The sequence below is a fragment of the Sceloporus undulatus genome, chromosome 2 (assembly GCF_019175285.1).
Source record: "Sceloporus undulatus isolate JIND9_A2432 ecotype Alabama chromosome 2, SceUnd_v1.1, whole genome shotgun sequence".
In the NCBI taxonomy this organism is placed as follows: domain Eukaryota; kingdom Metazoa; phylum Chordata; class Lepidosauria; order Squamata; family Phrynosomatidae; genus Sceloporus; species Sceloporus undulatus.
The window spans coordinates 304123221-304144732 of record NC_056523.1 but is presented as its reverse complement, the minus strand read 5'-3'; the positions used below and the strand labels follow the sequence as shown (position 1 = coordinate 304144732).

The following is a 21512-nucleotide window of genomic DNA, read 5'->3' as shown; positions in this document are numbered from 1 at the left end:
ATATAATTCTCTCAAACCCTGCTATTTATTAACAGTAAATGCATGCTGTTTAAAAAAAGAATGTATTGAAAAATGTACTTCTTTTGTGTCTTACCAACTTGAATTTCCTTCCTTTTGGTGCATATTTCATAGATGAAAATAGCAGCTACTAAAACAATAACTTCAGCAGCGATGACAAGAAAAGGTTTGAGTGGGGCCATATAGGTGAGAACCGTCAGTGACACATTTCCTTTGCTTTCACCTAATGGAAAAATTGCTTCACACCAGTAAAAGCCACTGTCTATCTCAGAGAGGGTTGAGATCTTCAGTTTGGTTACATTGGCATTATTCTGGGTCGTGATGTATTTCTCTGGCACAGTAGTAGTGGTATCAATATTAACAAGCTGCTGGAAAAATAAGTTTAAAATTTTTAGTAACATTAAAGTATTCTATCATTATAAAATTTAGAAACATAAATGTTTACATACTGGGGTAAAACATAACATCAGGGAGATTGTAAATATGTATTTGAAATGAGAATGGAATCAGGGAACAAATGCACAAGTATTTGACCCACAGCACAATTTAGGGAAGTTGTTTCATGAAGCATGTATTCTCCTTGGCTACAATGTTCTATCAAATATGTTATCCCATTAAAGTTCATGGGATTTTACTGGCAGAGTTTTTCATTCCCCTTCTAATGACTATGTATCTTTAAAAGAGACATTAATAATTCTTCACAGAGTCCTCTGAAAGCACTTCAAACAGAGAACACATGGACACCCTAATAATTTCTCCCAGTCATTTAACAGTAGCAAACAAGGTCCTGATTTTCCCCACCCTATCTATATTAAGCTATATGAAGAAAATCTAGGCTAAGTGGACTTTTGGGTCCTGTGAGCTCAGTCCAGGTTTGGACAGAAACAAATTCTTAAGCTCCAGTGGTTTAGTTTAGTGCCCAAAGCACAAAGGTATATAGAGGTCATGTGTCGTGGCATTTTTCCTCGATGGGTGCCTTGTGGGTGACTCCTAAGAGATTGACCTATTATTGTTGGAATGTGGAAGACACCTTCCCACCTTCCATGTGACAGGGGCACATCAGCATCAGTAGTGGAGCTTCCAGGCAAAGCCAGGTTGAACAGCAGAAATGGAGCCCTGGCTGAGCAGGAGCAGGTCAGGTGATTCCATGTAGCCCTCCGTGGCTTGAGGAACAAGAGCACTGCCCCACCCAGTACACCTTACATCTGACCCTGTTAGGGACTATTTGTATGGGCTGATCTGCCTTGCAAATCTGCCACCACCAAGGGTTACTTGCTTCTGAGGTCAGAATGAGGTGCCCAGTGATAATCACATGGCTAGGCACCTCATTCTAACCTCAGAACAAGTGACTGGCAACAGTGGCAGACACACTGGGCAGCTTGGTGGGACACTTGTGCAGACAGTCACCCTTAGTGCAGGAATGGAGATTCAGAGGAAGAGGTATGTTTTTAAAATTCATTTGAAAGGTGTTATATCCCAGTTTTTGTGCTGAATGTGCTGGACATTGTCCAGGCTGTTCACATTAAAACAGGGGTTTGGGACCTTCATCATCTGAACAGGATGGCATCAGAACTGGGAGGAAACAGACTTTTGGTTCAGGCAGACAAAGCATTAAATGGACCCGTAAAAGAGGATGTGTAGAGAGTGCTCCCATGGGCAGCATGTGGACCAATCTGTTTTTATGGTCCCTGTAACCCATCAGGACATCCCACAAACTCCAGAACTTTACTACCTTTTTTAAAAAAAGTGAAAGTGAAAATTCATCATATAGTGGTCAAAAACCACTCAAAGACTTCTGCAGATGCAGCTATATTGCTCGTAGTAGGCTTCCCCCAATCCTCCAAAATACCCCCCCCCCAAAAGCAAAATGATTGGCTGAAAATGAAACCAGAACACACTTTGTTCTGGTGGTTTGCAGTACTTCCAGAAATGCAAAGAAAAGTATGAAAAATCAGCCTCACCTCTGGTGTACTTGCTCACCTTTGCTATAAAAGGTGGTTTAGAATATGAATAACATGAAATAAGAATTTTTCAATTTTTCAATGATGAATGAAACAGAAGTTTACCTCAGCACTTCCATTGGTTGTATACCAGACCCAAGAAGAGGGGCTATAATGCACAGCCTCATCGCCAACTGTGCATGTTAGGACCACATAATCACCCACGTAACTGATGATACTCTTAGATTTTATGTGTATTTCAGGCACTAAGAAAAAAACAGGAGACCTCTGGAGCACATATCCAAGTATCAATAGCATATACACACTGCCTATGTCATATACTACAATTAGCAGGTATATTCTCTCAGTCACCTCTTCACAGGATTTGTAATTAAATGTATGATTTCTAATGTTTGCATATTATTGGGGAGAGGAAAAAGTATGATTAGACAGTTAAGTATAAACTTAGCAACACTTGAAAAGCAGCAACCAGCATTCAAATAATCCTCTAAATCAAAACAAGGAATAATTTTTCCATGTCTGAATGGGAAAAAGTAGTAGATGTGTGGGTAATTGATATACATGAAATGTATAGGATATATAATAGTCCAAGAGACTGGAGTAACTACACTTGAATACTGGGCAGAGCAGAGCTTGGACAAAAATAATTTTTGGACTACATCTCAGAGAATCTCCAAACCAGTATGTCCTCTGGGATTCTTGGAGAAGTAGTCTAAAGAAACCATTTTTCTAACCTTTTGGTCAACCTACTAAATTTTTCTTACCATGAGGTCACATTTGGGGAAGGGTGGTGCCACTCCTCAAACTATTTCTTAAAAACAACTGAAATTAATTTAATAGCATCCTACAGATAAGTAGCTTTTTCTGGATTGCACCCACTTCTACCCAGAGGCAGCAGGCTCACAGGCTCACAGGCTTATCACAAATGCATAGGAATAAGATCCCAGCCAATATCAGTTGTTGGGTGATTTCCCCAAAAGGCTATAGTCCTGAACATACTTCTCTAAAAACTAAATCTTACCAAAAGATGATGATTAACTCCTGAGAAACCATGATTAGCTGTACTGCATATCTGTGTTTAAATCAAAGTCTCTCTGAAATTTAATATAAAATTTCCAGACAGAACTGAAATAATATGCCATCTCTCTTTCTTTCTTTCTTTCTTTCTTTCTTTCTCTCTCTCTTTTCTTTCTTTCTCTAGAATGGAGGCATGTCTGCATATGTGCTGATGCATAATTCTATTTTTGGATGACACTGCATTAGCACTGTGAATGAGCGATACTAAACCCTGCACATTGCGAGATAAATAACCAGTCTGATTCTCATTTTCTGTATGAGTGACCCATCACACAGAAGACTGGTTTGCGTGATTTTCCCCTACTTTTACAAAAAGAAAGAAAGAAATTAGGAGAAGTCAATTTAAAAAGGACTCATACAGATGACATCTGTTTCTAAAGGTCAGAACACTTGTTTTTAATGACACTGACTGAAATCCTACACTGAAGAGATGAAGACAAATATACCCTCATGGAGTGACATCATGTTTGGGACACACACGTTTCCCTTACATGTGCATTTCCTTCTTTGGGTGCTGCCGAGGTTGATAGTCTCTTCCTCCCTCTGCAATGCCCAACTCTCCCCCCAACACACACACACACTTACTGAACATCCTCTGAAGCTTCCTGCATGGCTATTCTCTGTTTTGTAAGGAGTAGAAAGGATCACAGAAACACTGGGATATGTCACCATAGCGAGATGAGAAATAATTACAACAGTGCTGAGACCTTTGGAAGACCCCAGCAAATCTAAGTTTTGATGTCATCATTTTGCGTCTGGCAACTGGGATGTAACCTGTCCACTCACAACAAAGCACAGAACAGCTATGCAGGAGGCTTCAGAGACTGTTCAGTAAGTCAGGGTGGTGGTATATGGGTCAGCCTAACACAGGACCGCATGTGGACCTACCACACTACACTGAGCCATATAGGATATTGCAGTGATCGCATTATTTGTTGTTTGCATACTACCTCACTGTTGCAGAATAGAATGTACAACGCAATGTAAAAATGTGCACCACATGAACAGTTCCATTTCTGCAACTTTTAACTGAATGCAGATATCACATCAGACAACAATTCCAGAATTTGGTGGGATTCTGGCCTATAACTCATTGAATGCTCCAGCCAACATGGTCTATGGCTTTGCTGGCTGAGAAATTCTGGGAATTGCAGCCAAAAAAGGAACTCCTCTAAGTCCAGTCCACACTGTGCATTATGTATGTGCTTCCAGTGGTCTTGTGCCACTTTCCCCCCATGCCATATTGGCACTTTCCCCTCATTAAATGTATGAACTAGGAGGGCAAAAACAAAAGCAAAAGCTGGATCTATGAAGCCAAGAAAGAACAACACATTCTGAATGTCCTTACTGCATTTCTTTTGCTCTCATAACTGAAAGCTCAGCCAACTGAAAAGTAGAACAATGTTAAACATATTGCTTGCATCTCACCAATCAATTATGGCTGAGCACATAAACCATGAAATAAAATGTATCTGATTATTATCAGCACATCTCTGTCTGATTAATATTTGTCAGTCGAGCATGTTCTCTCTTGCGATGGTCTTTTATTTTAATGGAATTTCTTTTAGTTAGCACACACCAGAATCACAGAATAGAATAATATAGATGAAAGAGACCACAAGGGGCATCTAGTCCAACCCTCTGCCATGAACTATATCAGTCATGAAAGAGGCCTGTCTAAAGACTTCCAAGAATGGAGATCTATTACACCCTCTGAGGCAATCTAGTGTAATGTCGAATCACTCTTATTATATATTTTTTCCTAATGTTTAGATGGACTCGCTTTTGTTGTTATTTGAGTCCCTTGGCTCATGTTCTAATCTCTGGAGAAGCAGAAAAGCAAGCTTGCTTCACATTCTACAACATGACATCCCTTCAGATGTTTAAAGAGGCTATCATGCTATCTCTCAGTCTTCTCTTCTCCAAGCTAAACATATCAGTTCTTAAGTCATTCCTCACAAGGCTTGGTTTCTAGAACTTTGATCATTGTGGTTGCCCTTTTATGGACACATTCCATCTTGTTAATTTTGTATTGGCTTCTTCTCTGTATTCCTCTGGGGTAGTTTCCCCCTTCTTCCATTTCTTAAACATGTCTCTTTCGGTTTCAGTTCATCTGAAATTTATTTGTACACTCACCCTGGTTTCTTTAGTTACTTCTCATTTTTCTTCCTTATTGGAATTGTTTGCAACTGTACCTTCACTATTTCACCTTTAAAGAACTCCCATGCACCATGTCTTTCCTTCCCTTTGAGCATTTTTGCCATGGTATTTCCCTAATCTTACTAAAATCAGCTTTCTTTGAGCCTAATAAGCCTCTGATTACACTGGTCTTCCTGTATAACAAACCCCAAGAGAAAATAGTCATTCCCACCTAAAGGTCCCACTATTTCAACCCCTGCTTTGCTATGGATAAAATGCCACAGCCACAATGGTGTGAACATGATATGTGCACAACTTTCTCCTATTTTTGTCCTCCTTTGGCACAGTCTGGAAGAGTTCCATTGGTAAACTAAGTAAGTGTGGCCTATCGGTTAGCTGAAAGGGAGTCTATACACAAGTCAACTTGAGCTCATTAAAAGACAAAAACTGAAAACACAATCTTATGTCCATTCTGTTCAGTGTGCATTCAGAAGTAAACCCCACTGACTACAAAGTAACAATGGGTCTCAGGTAATGGGGTTGTATCAAGATGGATTTATGTTTAGGGAACTAACCTGAGTAGAACTTAAGTTAGGAATTACTACCTTTTCTCTCTATTTTTCTATATTTAAGAGACAGCCATTTTAGTCTGGAATATCAGTATGCAAAGAGATCTTGTAGAATCTTGGAGACTGTGTAGAAGATGTTATAGCATGAGCTTTCATAGACTTGTTCTGCTTCCTCAGATGAAACTACACAGTTAGTGTCAAAGGTGCTACAAGTTCCCTTTTCATATTCTGTATCTGTTGTTGTTTGCCTTCAAGTCATTTCCAACTTATGGTGACCCTGAGGTAATCCTATCACAGGGTTCTCTGGAGCTGTGAGTATGTGACTCACTTAAGGTCACCTTGTCAGTTTCCATGGTCAAGCGGGGAATAGAATTCTCCACAGTCATAGTCAAATGCTCCAAACACCTATATCATGCTGGCTATCTTTATTCTCTATTAGGCATGTCTAAATCTGGATCCAACCTAATGTGTGTATTAAATTTCAGCCTATGGCTAGAAGGCCTTTTGAGAGAGCCAATGTGATTTCATGGTTCGAATCCCCAGTCAGCCACAGAAAGCCCTCCATCTGAATAAATCTTGCCAAGACAACCCCAGGATAGGTTTGCCTTAGGGTCACCATAAGTTGGAAATGACTTGAAGGCACACGACAACAACAAAAACAAAGGCCTTCTGGGGAAACAAACATATGATCAGGAGAAGGTTAAATAAATATATTTCATATCTCTAATGCAACTTTATGGACAAATATAAGTGCTCCTCTACCTACAATTATATTTTTTGTTTCTGATTCTCCAAGCAGTCATGAAGTAGGCAACGCTGTCAGCATGCTATAAACTGGATACTTCTGGGAATCAGTAGGCATTCCAAACAATGAAGAAAGCATTCTGACAATTGCCACTGGCCCTACTAATAAAAAAAATGTAATCCTCTAAATCTGTGAACCCTGATTCCATCACACTGCTAGAGACTATTATTGTCTGTCATTTTATTACAGCTTAAATGGAGAATTTGAGTGTGCAACAATGATATTCAAGTACAATAAAATTATGGCTTTTCATGGAGAGAATCAGGGTATTGTTATTTTCCCCTCCAAAAAAGCCATATAACTAGAAGGACAATGGCTCTGGTCATAGTCCAAGGGGATGGGTCTTCTAAATGTTCTTGCTCAGATCTAAAACTGTAACTATATATAAGGCAACACATCATTAATGTTTAAATAACATTTATCAATGTGCATCACCATTCTATATTTAGTCACATCTTAATAATTCAGCAACTTGCATCGTTAATCAAACATCATCTTACATCTGGATACCTTTTATTTCTATCCCATTACAGTAAAATGGGCAATATCAGTAAAAACTGGTAGAAATCCTATACAGATTTGAAGGAGAAGGTAAAAAACAAAGCAAAATAAACCAATGTACATACGGTCAGGAAGACAGAAATAGAGAACAAATCCCTCAAAAAAGTCTAAACCAATGCATTCTATGCAAAGCAGAATTTCTCATGCATATTAATCAGAAGAGTTTCATATCTTAGAATTTGCCATAAATCTAATGCCTTTCAATTTGGCTTGCTCTTTGATCTATGTTAGCATGGGGCATACTTGGCCCTCAGGATATTGCTGGATTGCAACTCCCATCAGCCCTATGCAGCATGCCTAATAAAGAAGCAAATGGCTCTTTTTTATTATCAAAAAGGTGCTACAAAGGAGGCACTTTGGGGAGCTAAGGGCTGCAAAAAGGACCATATTTTGTTAATGCCTGATCAAAACATGAAGGCTTGGAGTTCTAATAAAATGGGGATCACAGCACTTGGCTGAATGGGAGCAGAGTCAAATATTCTACTCCTTTAAACCGATCTGAGTAGCCTGTATTGATATGTTGTTCTTGGAAAAATTATTTGTCAGTAGATTCACAATGGAAAAACAGGATTCTTCCCTTCAGTGAGGCAGATATACCTCTGTATCAACAAAGAGTCAAAAGTAGGGAGGGTAAGTGCACTTGGGAGTCCATTCAAAAGAGATCTGGGAAAGCTTCTTGAGTTGCAAACTATGTACTAAATAGTATAACCATACAACAAGTCAGGCATTTTTTAAAAAAAGAGTAGAAAACCTATTTTTTTAAAAAATTCCACAGTTTCTCATCTATATAACTGTTCTAGCTATGACTATAAAATCACAGTTCTATAAGACTGCAGCTGTTTATAAGATCAAATTGCTATTCTCTCATAACAACATACACATCCATCAGCAGTGGCAGTCAACTGCAGGAAAAGAATCAAATCAAAGAATTTTACTGTATTATTAATTTGACCATTGAAGAAGAAAAATCTGGAATCTTACCTTGTAAATGAAATGTAGCATTTATTTCTGGCTTAGTTTTAAAAATGCACATATAACTTTCCATTTGGTCTTTCCTTTCCAGTTGTATCCTTAAAAGAATAGTAAAATTATTGATGGTATGCAGAACTGATTTAAAATGAGACAATAATAACAAGGGTTTTATAATAAAAGTAAAAACTGAAAACAGTATGAAAGGAAATGTTTAGTTACATCAGCTACAAAGAATGATATTCTGACTTTATGGAAGAGATATTCAAATTGTACAGTACAGTATAGCTTGTTTATACTAATATAGGTCCATCAGTTGATGGCAGAAAGGTTTTGCATTATGGGCCATTGAAGATTAAATACTACAGATGACTTTTTCCTAGTGGAATTATTCATTATGGGAGGCATGGCATCCTTATATTGACTTATACTTTGCACAGATGTGAAATACTGTAATACCTATTTATTTATTTATTTATTTATTATATTTATTTGTATCCCGCTCTTTTCTATGCTCTGGCATGATCTCATTATGACTGTCTTATTGCTGGCTGCCACTAGTGTGAAATATATATCACTGTAATTATCTCTACAGACATGATCATGAATGAGAAGAGGAAAAAAACAGCACAGGGATGCACTTTTGGCTACAGTTTTATATCTCATATCATGTCAAACAATTTTTTAAACACTATTTACATTTATCATGTGACAGGAAATTCAATGAGGGAGCAATCAATGTAGATTGATATCTCTGCATGCCATTTCCTTCTTTGCATAGTTCATACACATATGTTTTACACCATGCCAAACAAATCTCATAAAAGCAACTCACGTGTATCGAGTGCACCATTTAGTATGGGTCTCTGTCCTTTTGAGGCTCTCCTCTTTTATTAGGTTGTCACCAGTTTTCCAGGCAACCTCCATTTCTTCCACTTCTGTAGAAGGTCCAATAACCAAACTACACAACAGTTCCAGGGTAGTTGGTTTCTCTACTGTGACACTTTTTGTTACTGGAGTGTTAGGAAATCCTGCCGGAAATAATTAAAAGACACCTGTTATCTGATTAAAAGAAAGTAACTTAAAATATGACATTAATATTCAGACATCTCTTGGTTTCTCCACCCCCCCCCCCACACACCATTTAATAGTAGACTGACATAAATTTATATTAATTTTGTAATTAAGATAGCAGGTCAGTTCTACATTCCTGAAACACCACTGTCATGCCTAGCATTCTACACCATCCTAGGCTTCATGTCATTTTATGGTGCTTGCCTCCAAGGACAATATCACACTATAGTGTTGTAGCTCTATTATTCCTCTTTAATTGTTATGCTTGCTTCCTGTGGAATCTTGAGACTTGTAGTTTAGGGAAGGGCATTTAGAATTCTCAGCCAGATGGATTTATACCACGGTGTATCAGGTTAGGGAAGCGATGCAGTGGCTTAATGGTTAAGACATCAGTTCTGATTACCAGAAGATCATCTGGTTGGCAGTTTGAGGCCTGAGTGCTGCATGATGGGTGAGCTCCTGTCGCTAACCCTAGTGTCTGCCAACCTAGCAGTTCAAAAGCATGCAAATGCAAGTAGAAAAATAGGTACCACTTATGTGGGAAGGTAACAGTATTTGGTGCAGTCATGCTGGCCACACGACCACCAGAGTAGTCCTCCGACAATGCTGGCTCTTCAGCTTAGTAACAGAGATGAGCATCGCTCCCTACAGTCAGTTACGACTTTACCTTTACCTTTTTAATTTATTTATTTTGCTTAAACAAGGAGAAACTACATTCGTGGAAGCCACCCTAAAACAGGGTGCATGGCCTCTGGTGTGCTTTGTTATTAGTGAAAAGAACGTTTCTTTTTGAAAAATTTAAGTGGATTTCAGTCCTTTCTGCCACCTGACTTGTAGCCCATGTTGAGTTATCGGAGGGAAACATTAGGGCTCATCTTATGTTCCTACATGCTCTATGGCCAATTTTTGTTCTTTCTAATGAAATGTTCACTTGGACCTAGTTTTGTATGGACTATAACACCTAGAATCTAAATGGAGCTGTGTTTCCAGCAATGCAGAAGAAACTGAGAAAAAACTAAACAGGTGGGGTCCCATTAGTTAATCTCACCTAAGAGAGAACCATTAAATCATGTTTGAATGATGAGTAAACATGTAAGTAAATCCAACAGATTTTGTAGGTTTACTTAAATTAGGAATAACAATAGAATGTGGGGATATAACTACATTTAACCTCTTCTTCTGAACTTTTTTAAAATAAGACCTATTATTTTATTTCTGGTTAAGGTGCAGCTAACAGAAAGAAAATAAATACCCTTAAGCCCTTGTTAGTAAGTGGAAACCTAGGCTGGTAATTTTAAACTCTATTTCCTTCACATGGAGATGGGTTACTGCTAGACTCGAAATTGATGCAAGTCTGTCCTGCATTCCTGAACAATAACAGTTTCCAACCTAGCAGAGATATGCTGCTCTTCTGAATTCTCTCATTTTGCACTGGGAAATATGGACTACCCAGTTAGACATGACCTGTTTTGACTAGGTATGAGGAGAGGGAAGGACCTCAAAAATAAAAAGAGTTTTTTGTAGTTAATTGTTCTTTGTTGAAGTTTCTTCTGTGTATGGTTGATGTCACACAGTGTTTATTTTTCCCTGCATAAAAAATATTGAATAGAAATTAATTTAAAAATAAATAATAAAAAAGGACAGCTGCCAATTTTCCCTTCAGCATCTCTGAGCCACAGCTTAGAAATGTTACTTTTAGGGACTGAATCTTCCATAAGGGGGGCGTGTTACAGATCGCCGGATTGCGGCGGTCTGGCTCCGCCTCCGCTTGCAGTGTCCGGGAGCCGCAGCAGCCAAACCGTGTGGCTCCCGGACACTCCGAGGAAGGTGTGCGGAAATCGTGCTCCTTCCTGGGCCCCGGAAGAGACGCCACGAGGCGCTAGTCGCACACTCACGGCATCACTTCCAGGGCGTGACGTGCGGATGCACAGCATCCGCTACGTCAATATGGCGGCAGCTGTGTGGAACGGCCGCTGCCATTTGTCACAGACTCTGTCCGTGATAGGGTTAGGGGCGTCTGGAAGAGACGCCCCTTTTTCAAACTGGGACGTCCTCAGGACGTCCCTAATGGTGGTCTGTAACCCGCCTCAGTCAGCATGACTGCATGGGAACTTTAGTACAAATGCTTAACATATTCACATTTTGGGATTCTTCCCCTTTCTATAGTTTTGTAGAATCGCGTATATATTATACTCTGTATTAGTTTTATTTTCTGATGTTTGATTCCTGTCTTTCAGTTTCATTACAGGTAGCATTTGAGTAGGACATACACCTTTTAATAAAGCAAAATCAATTCAGAAAATAATCAGCCACAAAGCCATTGGGCTAGGTTGTGAAAATCTTCCTCAAATTGTTCATTTTTTCTTTCTCAGAGAGTAAAAAGCAGCCTCTGCAAGTAATCAAAATGACAAGAAAAGAGAGTGAAACTACCTGTTGTGGCAGAAAGGGGAAACTTGACAAACTGGTTTACGGAAGATACTTCATGGAGGGACCCAGAAAGGGGATGAAGAAAACCATGAATCTTGCAGCAGATATCAAATGAAAGGTTTGCAGGAAACAGAGGTCTTGTGAGTAAATCTATTGCATGCATGCCTGTAGCGAGTTCTTTGCAGAGAAAACTTAGGGTGCAAGTACACTGTAGAAACAATGCAGTTTGACAACACTTTAAATGCTGTAACTCTGTCCTATGGAATCTGAGGATTTGTAGTTTTACAAAGTCTTTAGTCTTCTCCGCAGGGTGCTGGTGCCACACAAAATTACAAATTCTAGGATTCTGTATGTTGGAGCCATGGCAGTTAAAGCGGTGTCAAATGATGTCAAACTGCATTATTTCTACAGTGTAGATGCACCCTTAGTCTTAGGGCCAAAGCACATGGCCCGGAAGGAGTGATCTCTGGCTGTGATTGCTCCAGGACCATGGTGACCAGACAGCCCACTCCTGAAGTGGGCTGCCACAGTAGTCCCAAATGGGCTGCTGACAGGAGCAGATTTAATGCTGCCAGTGGTTTGGGGCCACCTTTGGTAGCCATAGAGTGGCTTCCAGCCACTTCAGGGTAATGCATCATCTAAACACCAAGCCCTTGAAGTGGCTGGAAGCCATGCTATTTGCCCTGTCTGTTTGGGGGCATAGGGGATGTACAAACAGCCCTGAAGGGGCAGCCTCCATCCGCTCCTTCTTCAGCCAAATCGGGGCCGCGGCAACCTCATGCCGCAGCCCCAATCTGGCCCTTTGAGGGAGCAAAAAGAAGCCACAAAAAGTGGCTCCTTTTTGCACGCTTGAAAGGGCGCCATAGCTGAAGTGGGCATGGCTATATGGTGCTCCTTCGGTGCTGGGTCTTCTGGACGCAGTGCTGGAGGCATGCCAGTATACTGTCCACCATCCAGAGTGGCACGTAGTGACAGGGCAGCCAGGGGGTGTGTGGAGACAGGTGTGTGTCATCAGGACGCTACTCCCCAACTCTGCTCCCAGGCTGGACTTTCAGGTCAGTCTGGACAGGGCCTTAGACAAGTATATTAAAAGATTATCTGCCTGCCAATTCAACATCCACTGTTTTGTTCTACATGAAAAATTGTCCTGTGTCAAAAATCCAAGTATCAGTGTCAACACAGACTAACTAATACCGTTCAGCCTTCACTGCAAGTAGTCTCCTGAAGTAGTACTCTTTGAAATTTGAATAAACTTTACTCAAATGCTTTGAAACTGACCTCAATAACTGCTAGATACTTTGAAACCTACCTCCATAATACTTAGAAACTTCCTAGTAATTTGTTAACAAATAATAATAATAAAATTTATTTGTATCCCGCCCCTCTGAGAACAATCGGGGCGGCTAACAAAGTTAAAAATACAAAACATATAAAATCCCTGGTACCCTCCCCTCCTTAAAAAAGTATTAAATTCAATGCAATATTTAAAAAACAGAACAAAAAACAACAACAAACAAACAAACATACAAGTTAAAAACTGACCACTTATAGTAATATTCTCTAGCCTGAATACAAGGGAAGACGCCGTCGCAGTTTGGTCAAAATCTTGTGTGCTGGTGGATAGTTCTGTCCAAAAGAAAAAAAAAATAAGACTCGAATTATTTTCTTCTACCTAGGATTTAGTCAAGCATTAATTTGTATTGTATAAAATCTTTTCAATCAATTGAACTGAAAACAAAAGGACTTCAAGGGAAAAAATAATTTTACCAAAAAATGCTCACTTAAACTTTGCTTCATATATGGTCTAATTCTCAGTACACGTTTTATTTCATTCACAGTCCTCTTCAGGCATTACGATTATCCTCTTTGTGGACAAATATTGGGAATATGCTGTACTCCAGCTCCATCACATCCACCTTTGCTGGTGCATCCACTTCTTACCTTACAAAGATTCCCTTGTATGCACATTGGCACTTCTATTCTCAAGTATATTTTCTGACATATAACACCTGGTGCTGCCAGAGCTTAGGAAAAAAGTTACTTTTTTGATCCAACAGTCATAACTAACATGGCCACTAGCCAACTTAGGACTTGTAGTCCAAACAAATAACTTCCACATGCTCTGGCCAATGCCATTTCATCAAATGTAAAAAGGACGCAGCCATATCTGGAGATAGCCAAGCCAAATCTGGTGTGTTTTTAAGAGTTCAAATAGACACAAACTTCAATAAAGGGTCATCCCAGTAGCAAGTAGTGGCTCTGATGTAATGGAGGTGGTCAACCAAATCTCGTTCTAGTCTGAACATGAAACAATAACACAATGTTGAAAACTAGCTTTTAAAAAAAAACATTGCTGTTTTTTTATCTCCTTTGAAGTTTGGAGTAAAACTCAGAGCAGATTCATGACTTCACTGACAGAACAACCAGTCACTGCTGACTCTAGTTACTGCTAACCTTAGATTTCCCAATCTAAGTTCCTTACCATGGTTATTGTGAGCATAGCATTGACAATGGGAAGAATCTGCTTGGTAGGCCTGAAATGTGCTTAATAACAGGTACAGGGGAAGCTGCCAAGAGCCAGCATAATGTATTAGTTTGAATCCTGAGTTTGAATCCCTGCTCAACCATGTAAACCCAATGGGTGACTCTGGGCAGATGACACTCTCTCAGCCTCAAAAGAAGGGAAATGCAAACTCCCTTCTGAAAAAAATATTGTCAAGGAAACCCTATGACAGGATCACCTCAGCGTTGCCGTAAGTTAGAAACCATTTGAAGACATACATCAAGAACAACAACAAGGAAGCTGCCACATACATTTGTATGTTTTGAGCCAAATGTTGTGTATTGTCTACTCTGAGAGACAGCTCTTCTCCAGCAGAGATCTTTCCCATTAGGATCTACCAGATTTCCTCCTCTAATAGAAATACCAAGATCTGCACTTAACTTTATGCATACAAATATGTGCTCAATTTTAACAAATGTTCACTGGAAATTAGTGTTAGAGTTAATAACCGCTGCATGCCTATACTCACTAACTTTGCATTATGTGCCTTCCTGTGTGGGTTTCCACACTCCCTCTCTTCCCACATCACTCTAAATTCCATACATTTTCTTCTTTCTCTCTCTCTGCCTACTGGGCAGAGTGGTGTTCAACTTCTGCCTTGCCAGTGTGATTACTCTGCTTGAGTGATCCACTGTAATCCCTCACATTTCCTAATAATTAGCTGTCACTGTAGACATCTCTCCTTCCACAATCCATTGACCAAATTAAACAGGAGGCTGGATGTATTGTCACATTTAGTATTATATTTCTGAGAGTGGGAGAACGAATGGCTGCCACTGCTCAGGAGAGCAGAAATGTATTATCACATTTAGTATTATATTTCTGAGAGTGGGAGAGTGAATAGCTGCCACTGCCCAGGAGAGCAGAACTGGAACTGTGAGAAATGAATTCTGAGTGCAAGAAGGTCTCTGGTTGAGGATCTAGCAGAGCAGAAAGTGTTAACTATCCTCTCATTTCCTGTTTTCTAGAATCCAAAACCAGCTTGCAGTTCTTTCACCTGAGGCTACTTATGGGGGAAAGAATCTATCTTTTATGTGCATACGTATTAATATTCATGTTTACTTTGGCCTTGTCTATCTATGTTCTTGATGAGAAGCTACTAGGGAAAAGAAGACATTTAGGAGACCAGGCCTTGGCTGCTGGAAAATAGAATTATTCTTTGTAGGATGGCTGGTTCATTTTAAAGCTAGGTCTTATATAATATTTGGATTACTGTTTTGAAAAAGTTCTTCTCTTCCTGTAGGTGAGCTTAAATGTTTGGGAGCTGGGAATATTCTTTACTTTAGGAGCATAATATAAAGGCAATTGTTTGCTGAACACCTTGGGTGATGGCTCCACAATGCAATGAGAGGCCCAATCGACTGGAGAATGGAATCTCAGAGCTTCAAAAGCACCCCACTGGGTTACATGAAAGCAGCATCTGCTCCCGTGTCCTGTTTCCCTGCAGTGGCTATGCAGATGTTTCCAGGCAGCTCCACCACAAGTGAAGAAAGTGGCTACATTACAGGAAACCTGAACTGGAAGCCTCTAAAGTGAGACATAAACATCTGAACTTTCCTTAACTGTAACCGAGAGACATTGTACACAGGAAGCATGGCCAACTGAAAAAGAATTTCCTGATATCACTGAATATCCAAAAATGGGACCAAAGACATTTAAAAGGACATAAAGTTCTTAGAGACCATTAGACTAGGAATGTAAAAACCTCTCAGTCTTGATTTTGCCAAGTTTCTCGAAATCCCATGAAGTTTCTTCCCATTCTTGTTTCATGTCAAGAGGACATGTTGGTCATGTGTCTGTCTCTAATATAAATGAACTATGAGCTGCAGTTTTAAGAATTTTGCTACGTGCAGTTTCTGCTTCATTAAGGGCTGCCTCATATACTGCTTTTCCATAAACAGCATTAACAGTAAAGCTATCTGGTCCAGAGGCCTGACCTGAAAAATGTGCATCCATCAATGTAGAACAAGGCAAACACTTCCCATTGTATGACTGACAGTAGTCTTGTAAGCTGAAGTTACACACACACAGCACAAAGCATTCCTGAGGCTTATCTTTCTTTTCTCAGGAGTACAGAGTGTAAACTCTTGTTGAGTGAGATTATTTTGACAAAGGAAGGAAACATGGTCTTGCAATTGTTGTTGTTGTTGTTACTATATGAAGAGGCATGCTGGGTCAGAGCAAAATCTTCTTGAGTTAAGCATTGTGTTACTGCAATGTCCAGATACATAGTTATGGGAAAGCCACAACTAGATCAGATTCTAACTTCCACCAATTCCTGCCAGCATAGGAAAATATAGTGCAACATCTAGGCCATAGGTCTGTTGTATCGTCATCATTGTTGCTTTAAAAACAGCATAACTGTGAGATGTGAAAAGTAGTTATATCTTACTGGAGTAAAAAGAACAAGTTGTTACCTGTGTTGGATCTTTCTGGAAGCGATGCTGCATTATCAGAAGTGCTCTCTGTAGTTTGCTGGCTGACATGTTGTGTCTCCGCAGTAGCATCTATTAGAGAGAGAGAGATAGAAAATAGCAATATTTGACAATATTTTATAACAATACAGATTACACAATTTTGCTTATTATTTCTATTTTTTTACAAAAAAAATTAGCAACAACAAATATCACATATGAACCACATATATAGAACAAAGGCCATAAGTTCAAAAAATAATTTTCAAACTATATAACTGTGGAATTTCCCCAGTTTTCTCTCCAAAATTATATTACTTCTCGTATTCCAATACTCCATTGGTACTGGAATCACCAGTGGTGCCACTACCGAAAAGGTTCTGAGATTTATGAATACATAGGAGTTTATCACACAGCCATTTTTGTCCTATCCGGGCACAGGACAGGATTGGTACTGAACAGGGAAAAATCAGTGTTATTGCACAGAAAAAAAGTGTAGTTTGTTGCAGGGTGACCACAAGCTGTCTCCCAGCCACACTTAGCCAACATATTTTGTGGGAAAGAAAGCTTCCATACTACCAAAATCAGCAGGAGAAGCATGGCTGGGGGACAGCTTGTGGTCACCCTGCAACAAAATATGCATTTTTTCCATGTAATAACACCTGTTTTTTCCCATTGAGTCCCAATCCTGTCCTGTGCCTGGATTGGACAAAATGGCTGTGTGATAAACTCCACAGTAGTGCCCTGCTCATGAAATATCAATGGCCTGTACATGAAATCGTGGTACGTGGGCAAGCCAATGATCTTGATTTTTCATGTCAGACTAGTGACTGTCTTTCTGTCTACCTCACTTCTTGTATCTCCTACAAGGATAAGAATGGGGAAATTGTTTATTCTGTCCTGGGCTCCTTAGAGAAAAGGCTGGATAAAAATGAAAAAAAAAAGGAAGTAAGATTTGTGTCTGCTGAGCCTCTGCTTGAATGTCTAATTGCTAATTCCAGAGCGTCTAATTGAAGTTCTAATTCCATGTTACTCTTAGAAGTTTATCCCTGATCCAATTCTTAGTCCTGGCTAAATCTACTGAATCTCCATTGATTCAGTGGGGCTGTTTTACCTAACAACTGGATTTAGGCTGCAGGGTGCTTAATATTCATACGCTTCTTTCACTCTAGCTCCACTTTGTGTCAAATGGTTTCCTGAAATGCTGCTGGAGGATGTTTTACTTGAGACAAGATCTGGGTCAAGCAGGTGCTTGTAATTTAAAAGGGCCCCAAATGCTCTACCCTCCTTGCTTGCTTTGCTTCCTCCTCCTGCACAGTCATGGAAAGAATAATAAAATGTTGTGCTGAGTTTGCAAGGGGCAACGTCTGGATGCGAAGATGTTTTGGATGCCAGTCTTGAGTTTTGGAGTGGCACAGCTGCTGAAATTCACCTTCGTCTAATGTTCACAATTTCTGCTCCTCTTTTTCTCTTGGCAATCCACAAAGAACATTTTGTGCCAGTACCAGACGGATGAAATCATCTCAGCGAGGTTCCCGAAGTGGAAAGAAGACAGAATGTCTTATCTGAGATCATAATTGCTAATGATGCCTTTGTCAATATGACTAGGAAATTAAATTAGCCTGATACTTTCCTCTGGACTATTGTGTGTTTTCATGCATGTGTCAAGCTGTCTCCGTAGATTTTTAAGGGGGACTGGAGTTTGAGATTGACAGGTAGTGGGTTTCAGGGATCATAGAAGTGGGGTCCAGAGGCCACATGCCACCCACTGGCCATTCTTTGCTCATCCCTGTTGAAAATGAGTAGCTCTGTGTAGAGTCTTATTTTCCACATTGATTTGTCAGATTTTTATCCCGCTGTCCATTCCAAAATGCTCCTTGAGGGGTTCACAGATTTAAAAATCATACAGGCCCCATACAGACTGTCAAAATAAAGCTGCTTCGGGACACTTTGGAGGTATGCTCTTTAAATGTTGCATGTCTCCTAAGAGTCTGGCAGCTGTGCCAAAGCTGTGCTCCAGTCCTTAGGACTAGATTGTGGCTTTGGTGTGACTTCTGGATTCTTAGGACGCATGCAACATTCAAACAGCATACGTCCAAAATGTCCCGAAGCAGCTTTATTTTAGCCTGTCTGTATGGGGCCACAGTTTCTGCCTGTAGGGTTTAATGCAAAAGATACCAAACAGAAAGGAGAATGGGATGGAACGGGAGAAGGGGAACACATAAACTTTGGGACTGAATTCTTGGTTTCACTTTGGAGCAGGTCATGAATTCAGCAGGTCATTCAGCTAGACCAGGAGTGGGCAAGGTGTGACCCACAGGCTGTATGTGGCCTTCCCATACCATTTTTATCATGCTTAGAGCCCCCAAGGGATAAAAAAAAATTTCCCCATTTTTGTCCCCAAATATTTAAAATCAGTATTTCAAAGCTAATCTGACTCATAGTGCTATGCCAAATAACAGAAACTTGTTTGTGGCTTCCAATATGCTGTGACTTCCTCAACTGCCACAGTTGAGCAATGCTGTCAGTGAAAGAATAGTGAGTAATGTTATGTGCCAAGCTTCATCAAGCTGATCTTCTTCAGATGTGTAGGACTGTAGCTCCCATTATCCCCAGCCACCATATCCATTGCTAAATACACAAACAGGACTAGTAAGAAGTACAAATTTAAAACAGTTGGTTCTGATTTTCTGTAGCTCTAGACACAAGACGTTTAAGATAAGGAGATGCTCCAGAAATGCCCTACTGCATTCAGTCCAAATTAAGTGTTTGGTTTCCAGGCCAATTTCCTGTTTTTGTTTTGTTTTTTGTTTTTAATGCAAGTTTGTAGAAGAAGCTGGATGATGTTACCAGGCAACTGTTCCCTTGCAAATCTATACAGCTGATTTATAGTTTTTATGGTTTTATATGTATGTGTTTGTTAATGTCAACAAGGCAACAAAATTAACTCTTTTGAAAATAAGGAAGAAGAGCAGCTCATTTGATAAGCAGTGATGGGGACAAGTTTTATGAATACTTTGGACTGCTAAAAAAAATGGCCTGAACTCTCACTAGAAGCTAAAATGACTAAACAAAGGCTGCTGTAAATTGGACATATCATGGGAAGACATGATTCATTTGAAAAGACAATAATGCTTGGAAGACAGTAGGAAAAAGAGGAAGACTACATTACAAGTGAATTAAATCAGTAAAAAAGGTCACAGCCCTGAGTGTGCAAGACATGAACAGGGCTCTAGGAGTTTTCTAAATCATTGCGTGGTCATACATTGAAGTTGACAGCAAATAGCAATAATAGTAATAAGTAAACAAAGGAATGGGCAAACTAATAATTCGAGATACAAGATACAGACGCAGATAGCCCTCATAAAGGATAAAAGGATGAGCAAGCCTAAAGGATTCATAGGGATGAATATCATTTGAAAATACCACACACACCCCAACACACACACTCACATGAGTATTCTTCATGTCAAAACATTTAGACAGGACCTCTAAGTGTAATGGAGCTAGGTCAAATATGCACACCAAACTTTTATTTAATGTTCTATGAAGCAAGTACATTTCAGACATAACCTATGAATCATCTTTAGGTGAGGGATGTGTAATTAAAAAATGAAATCAAAGACCATCTGAGACTAATTCATATATTATTTCCTTAAGAGTTCGGTGGACTACAGGAAGAACTCAAAATACGTCAGAATGGTAACAGATCAATCAAAATATGGTATTTGATCACTACTGAGGATGTGGGGGATTGTGTGTTTTTTTGTTTCTTTATTCTCTTTTATCATTTAGGCCATTCCATCAGGAAAGGAAAACTGTGGTCATTCAGATATTGTTGGACTGTAAGACCCATGATCTATCAGAACTGTCCATGGTGATTAGGACTGATAGAAACTTTAGTCCAACATTTCTGATCCTATAATTAACACACAAAATGATAATGATGATAAGAGGAGTGGATAATGATGGAAAGAAGGCTATATGTACAGTAAAGATCTGGATAAAAGGCCCTGGTATGGATGAATGTGTGTGTGTGTGTGTGTGTGTGTGTGTGTGTGTGTATATATATATATCACTGTTAATATTTTAACAAGCTACATATGTAGTGCATACTGGAACAGAGTTCTAAACTTACTCCAAATCATGTTTAAGTTACAGCCTTGTGTCCAAATGCACCCCAGTCCTAGCTTTTGGATTCAAGTGGAGCAAAATGAACACAAACAATTTAATCAGTGAACCAAGAAAAACAAATTCAGATTAGATGCTACTGAAACACTGACTAGAGGTATGACATTTCATTGAAACTGCATAACAATGGTAGAACTCTGAGATACTTCTCATTCTTAGGGTTTATTTGTTTTTTAATGTTTTTTTTTTTTTACAAAGCAACAGCCGCTTTAAAAACAACAACAGCTGCTTAATAAAATCTCCCCATATACTGTGATATGGGAAGGGAATACTGAGTATGTCCAGAGCTCAAAAATGTAAAGCTGACTAAATTTAATGACATCTACCCTGGAAATCTTGTTATTTATTTTGATCTTTTGTGCAACTGTATAGCTCTTTTACTCTATTAAAGGAATGCTTTGCCCTCCAAATAAAGATTGCGAGTTTGAAAACTGGAAAGGAATCCTATACCTTTAATAGTTATGTAAAAGAGAAAATTTGAGCTGGTGCTCTTTTTTGCCTGGTTGTGTGACCAGCAACTCCTACTGAAATCCTCCATTCTACACAGTCATTAAAGGCACAGGACACATCTCCAGTTTTCAATCTGGCAACTGTGTTCAAAAAATGGGTAGGAAAATTCTAGGGGTCCAAGTACTATGCTTCTTCCCTGCAACTGACGAAGGGATGTATTATTCCCCCCCACACACACACCAAAAAAAGATAACAAAACAAAACTTGACATAGTTGTAAGCAATTTTCTGTTTT

At 39.4% G+C, this 21512-nt stretch overlaps 1 protein-coding gene across 2 annotated transcripts in view; it reads right to left on the bottom strand.

Moving 5' to 3' along the window:
- EMB (embigin) overlaps positions 1 to 21512 on the bottom strand; it is a 42714-nt gene that overhangs the window by 10645 nt on the left and 10557 nt on the right. The window contains exons 2-7 of one of the 2 annotated variants that reach the window (XM_042454522.1): positions 16581 to 16670; positions 13143 to 13226; positions 8935 to 9130; positions 8112 to 8200; positions 2085 to 2224; positions 95 to 386 (exon numbers count right to left, since the gene is read on the bottom strand). In XM_042454522.1, the coding sequence (XP_042310456.1) occupies positions 95 to 386; positions 2085 to 2224; positions 8112 to 8200; positions 8935 to 9130; positions 13143 to 13226; positions 16581 to 16670 (891 nt within the window). The remainder of the gene's footprint in view (positions 1 to 94; positions 387 to 2084; positions 2225 to 8111; positions 8201 to 8934; positions 9131 to 13142; positions 13227 to 16580; positions 16671 to 21512) is intronic. The other variant, XM_042454523.1, reaches the window with a different exon arrangement.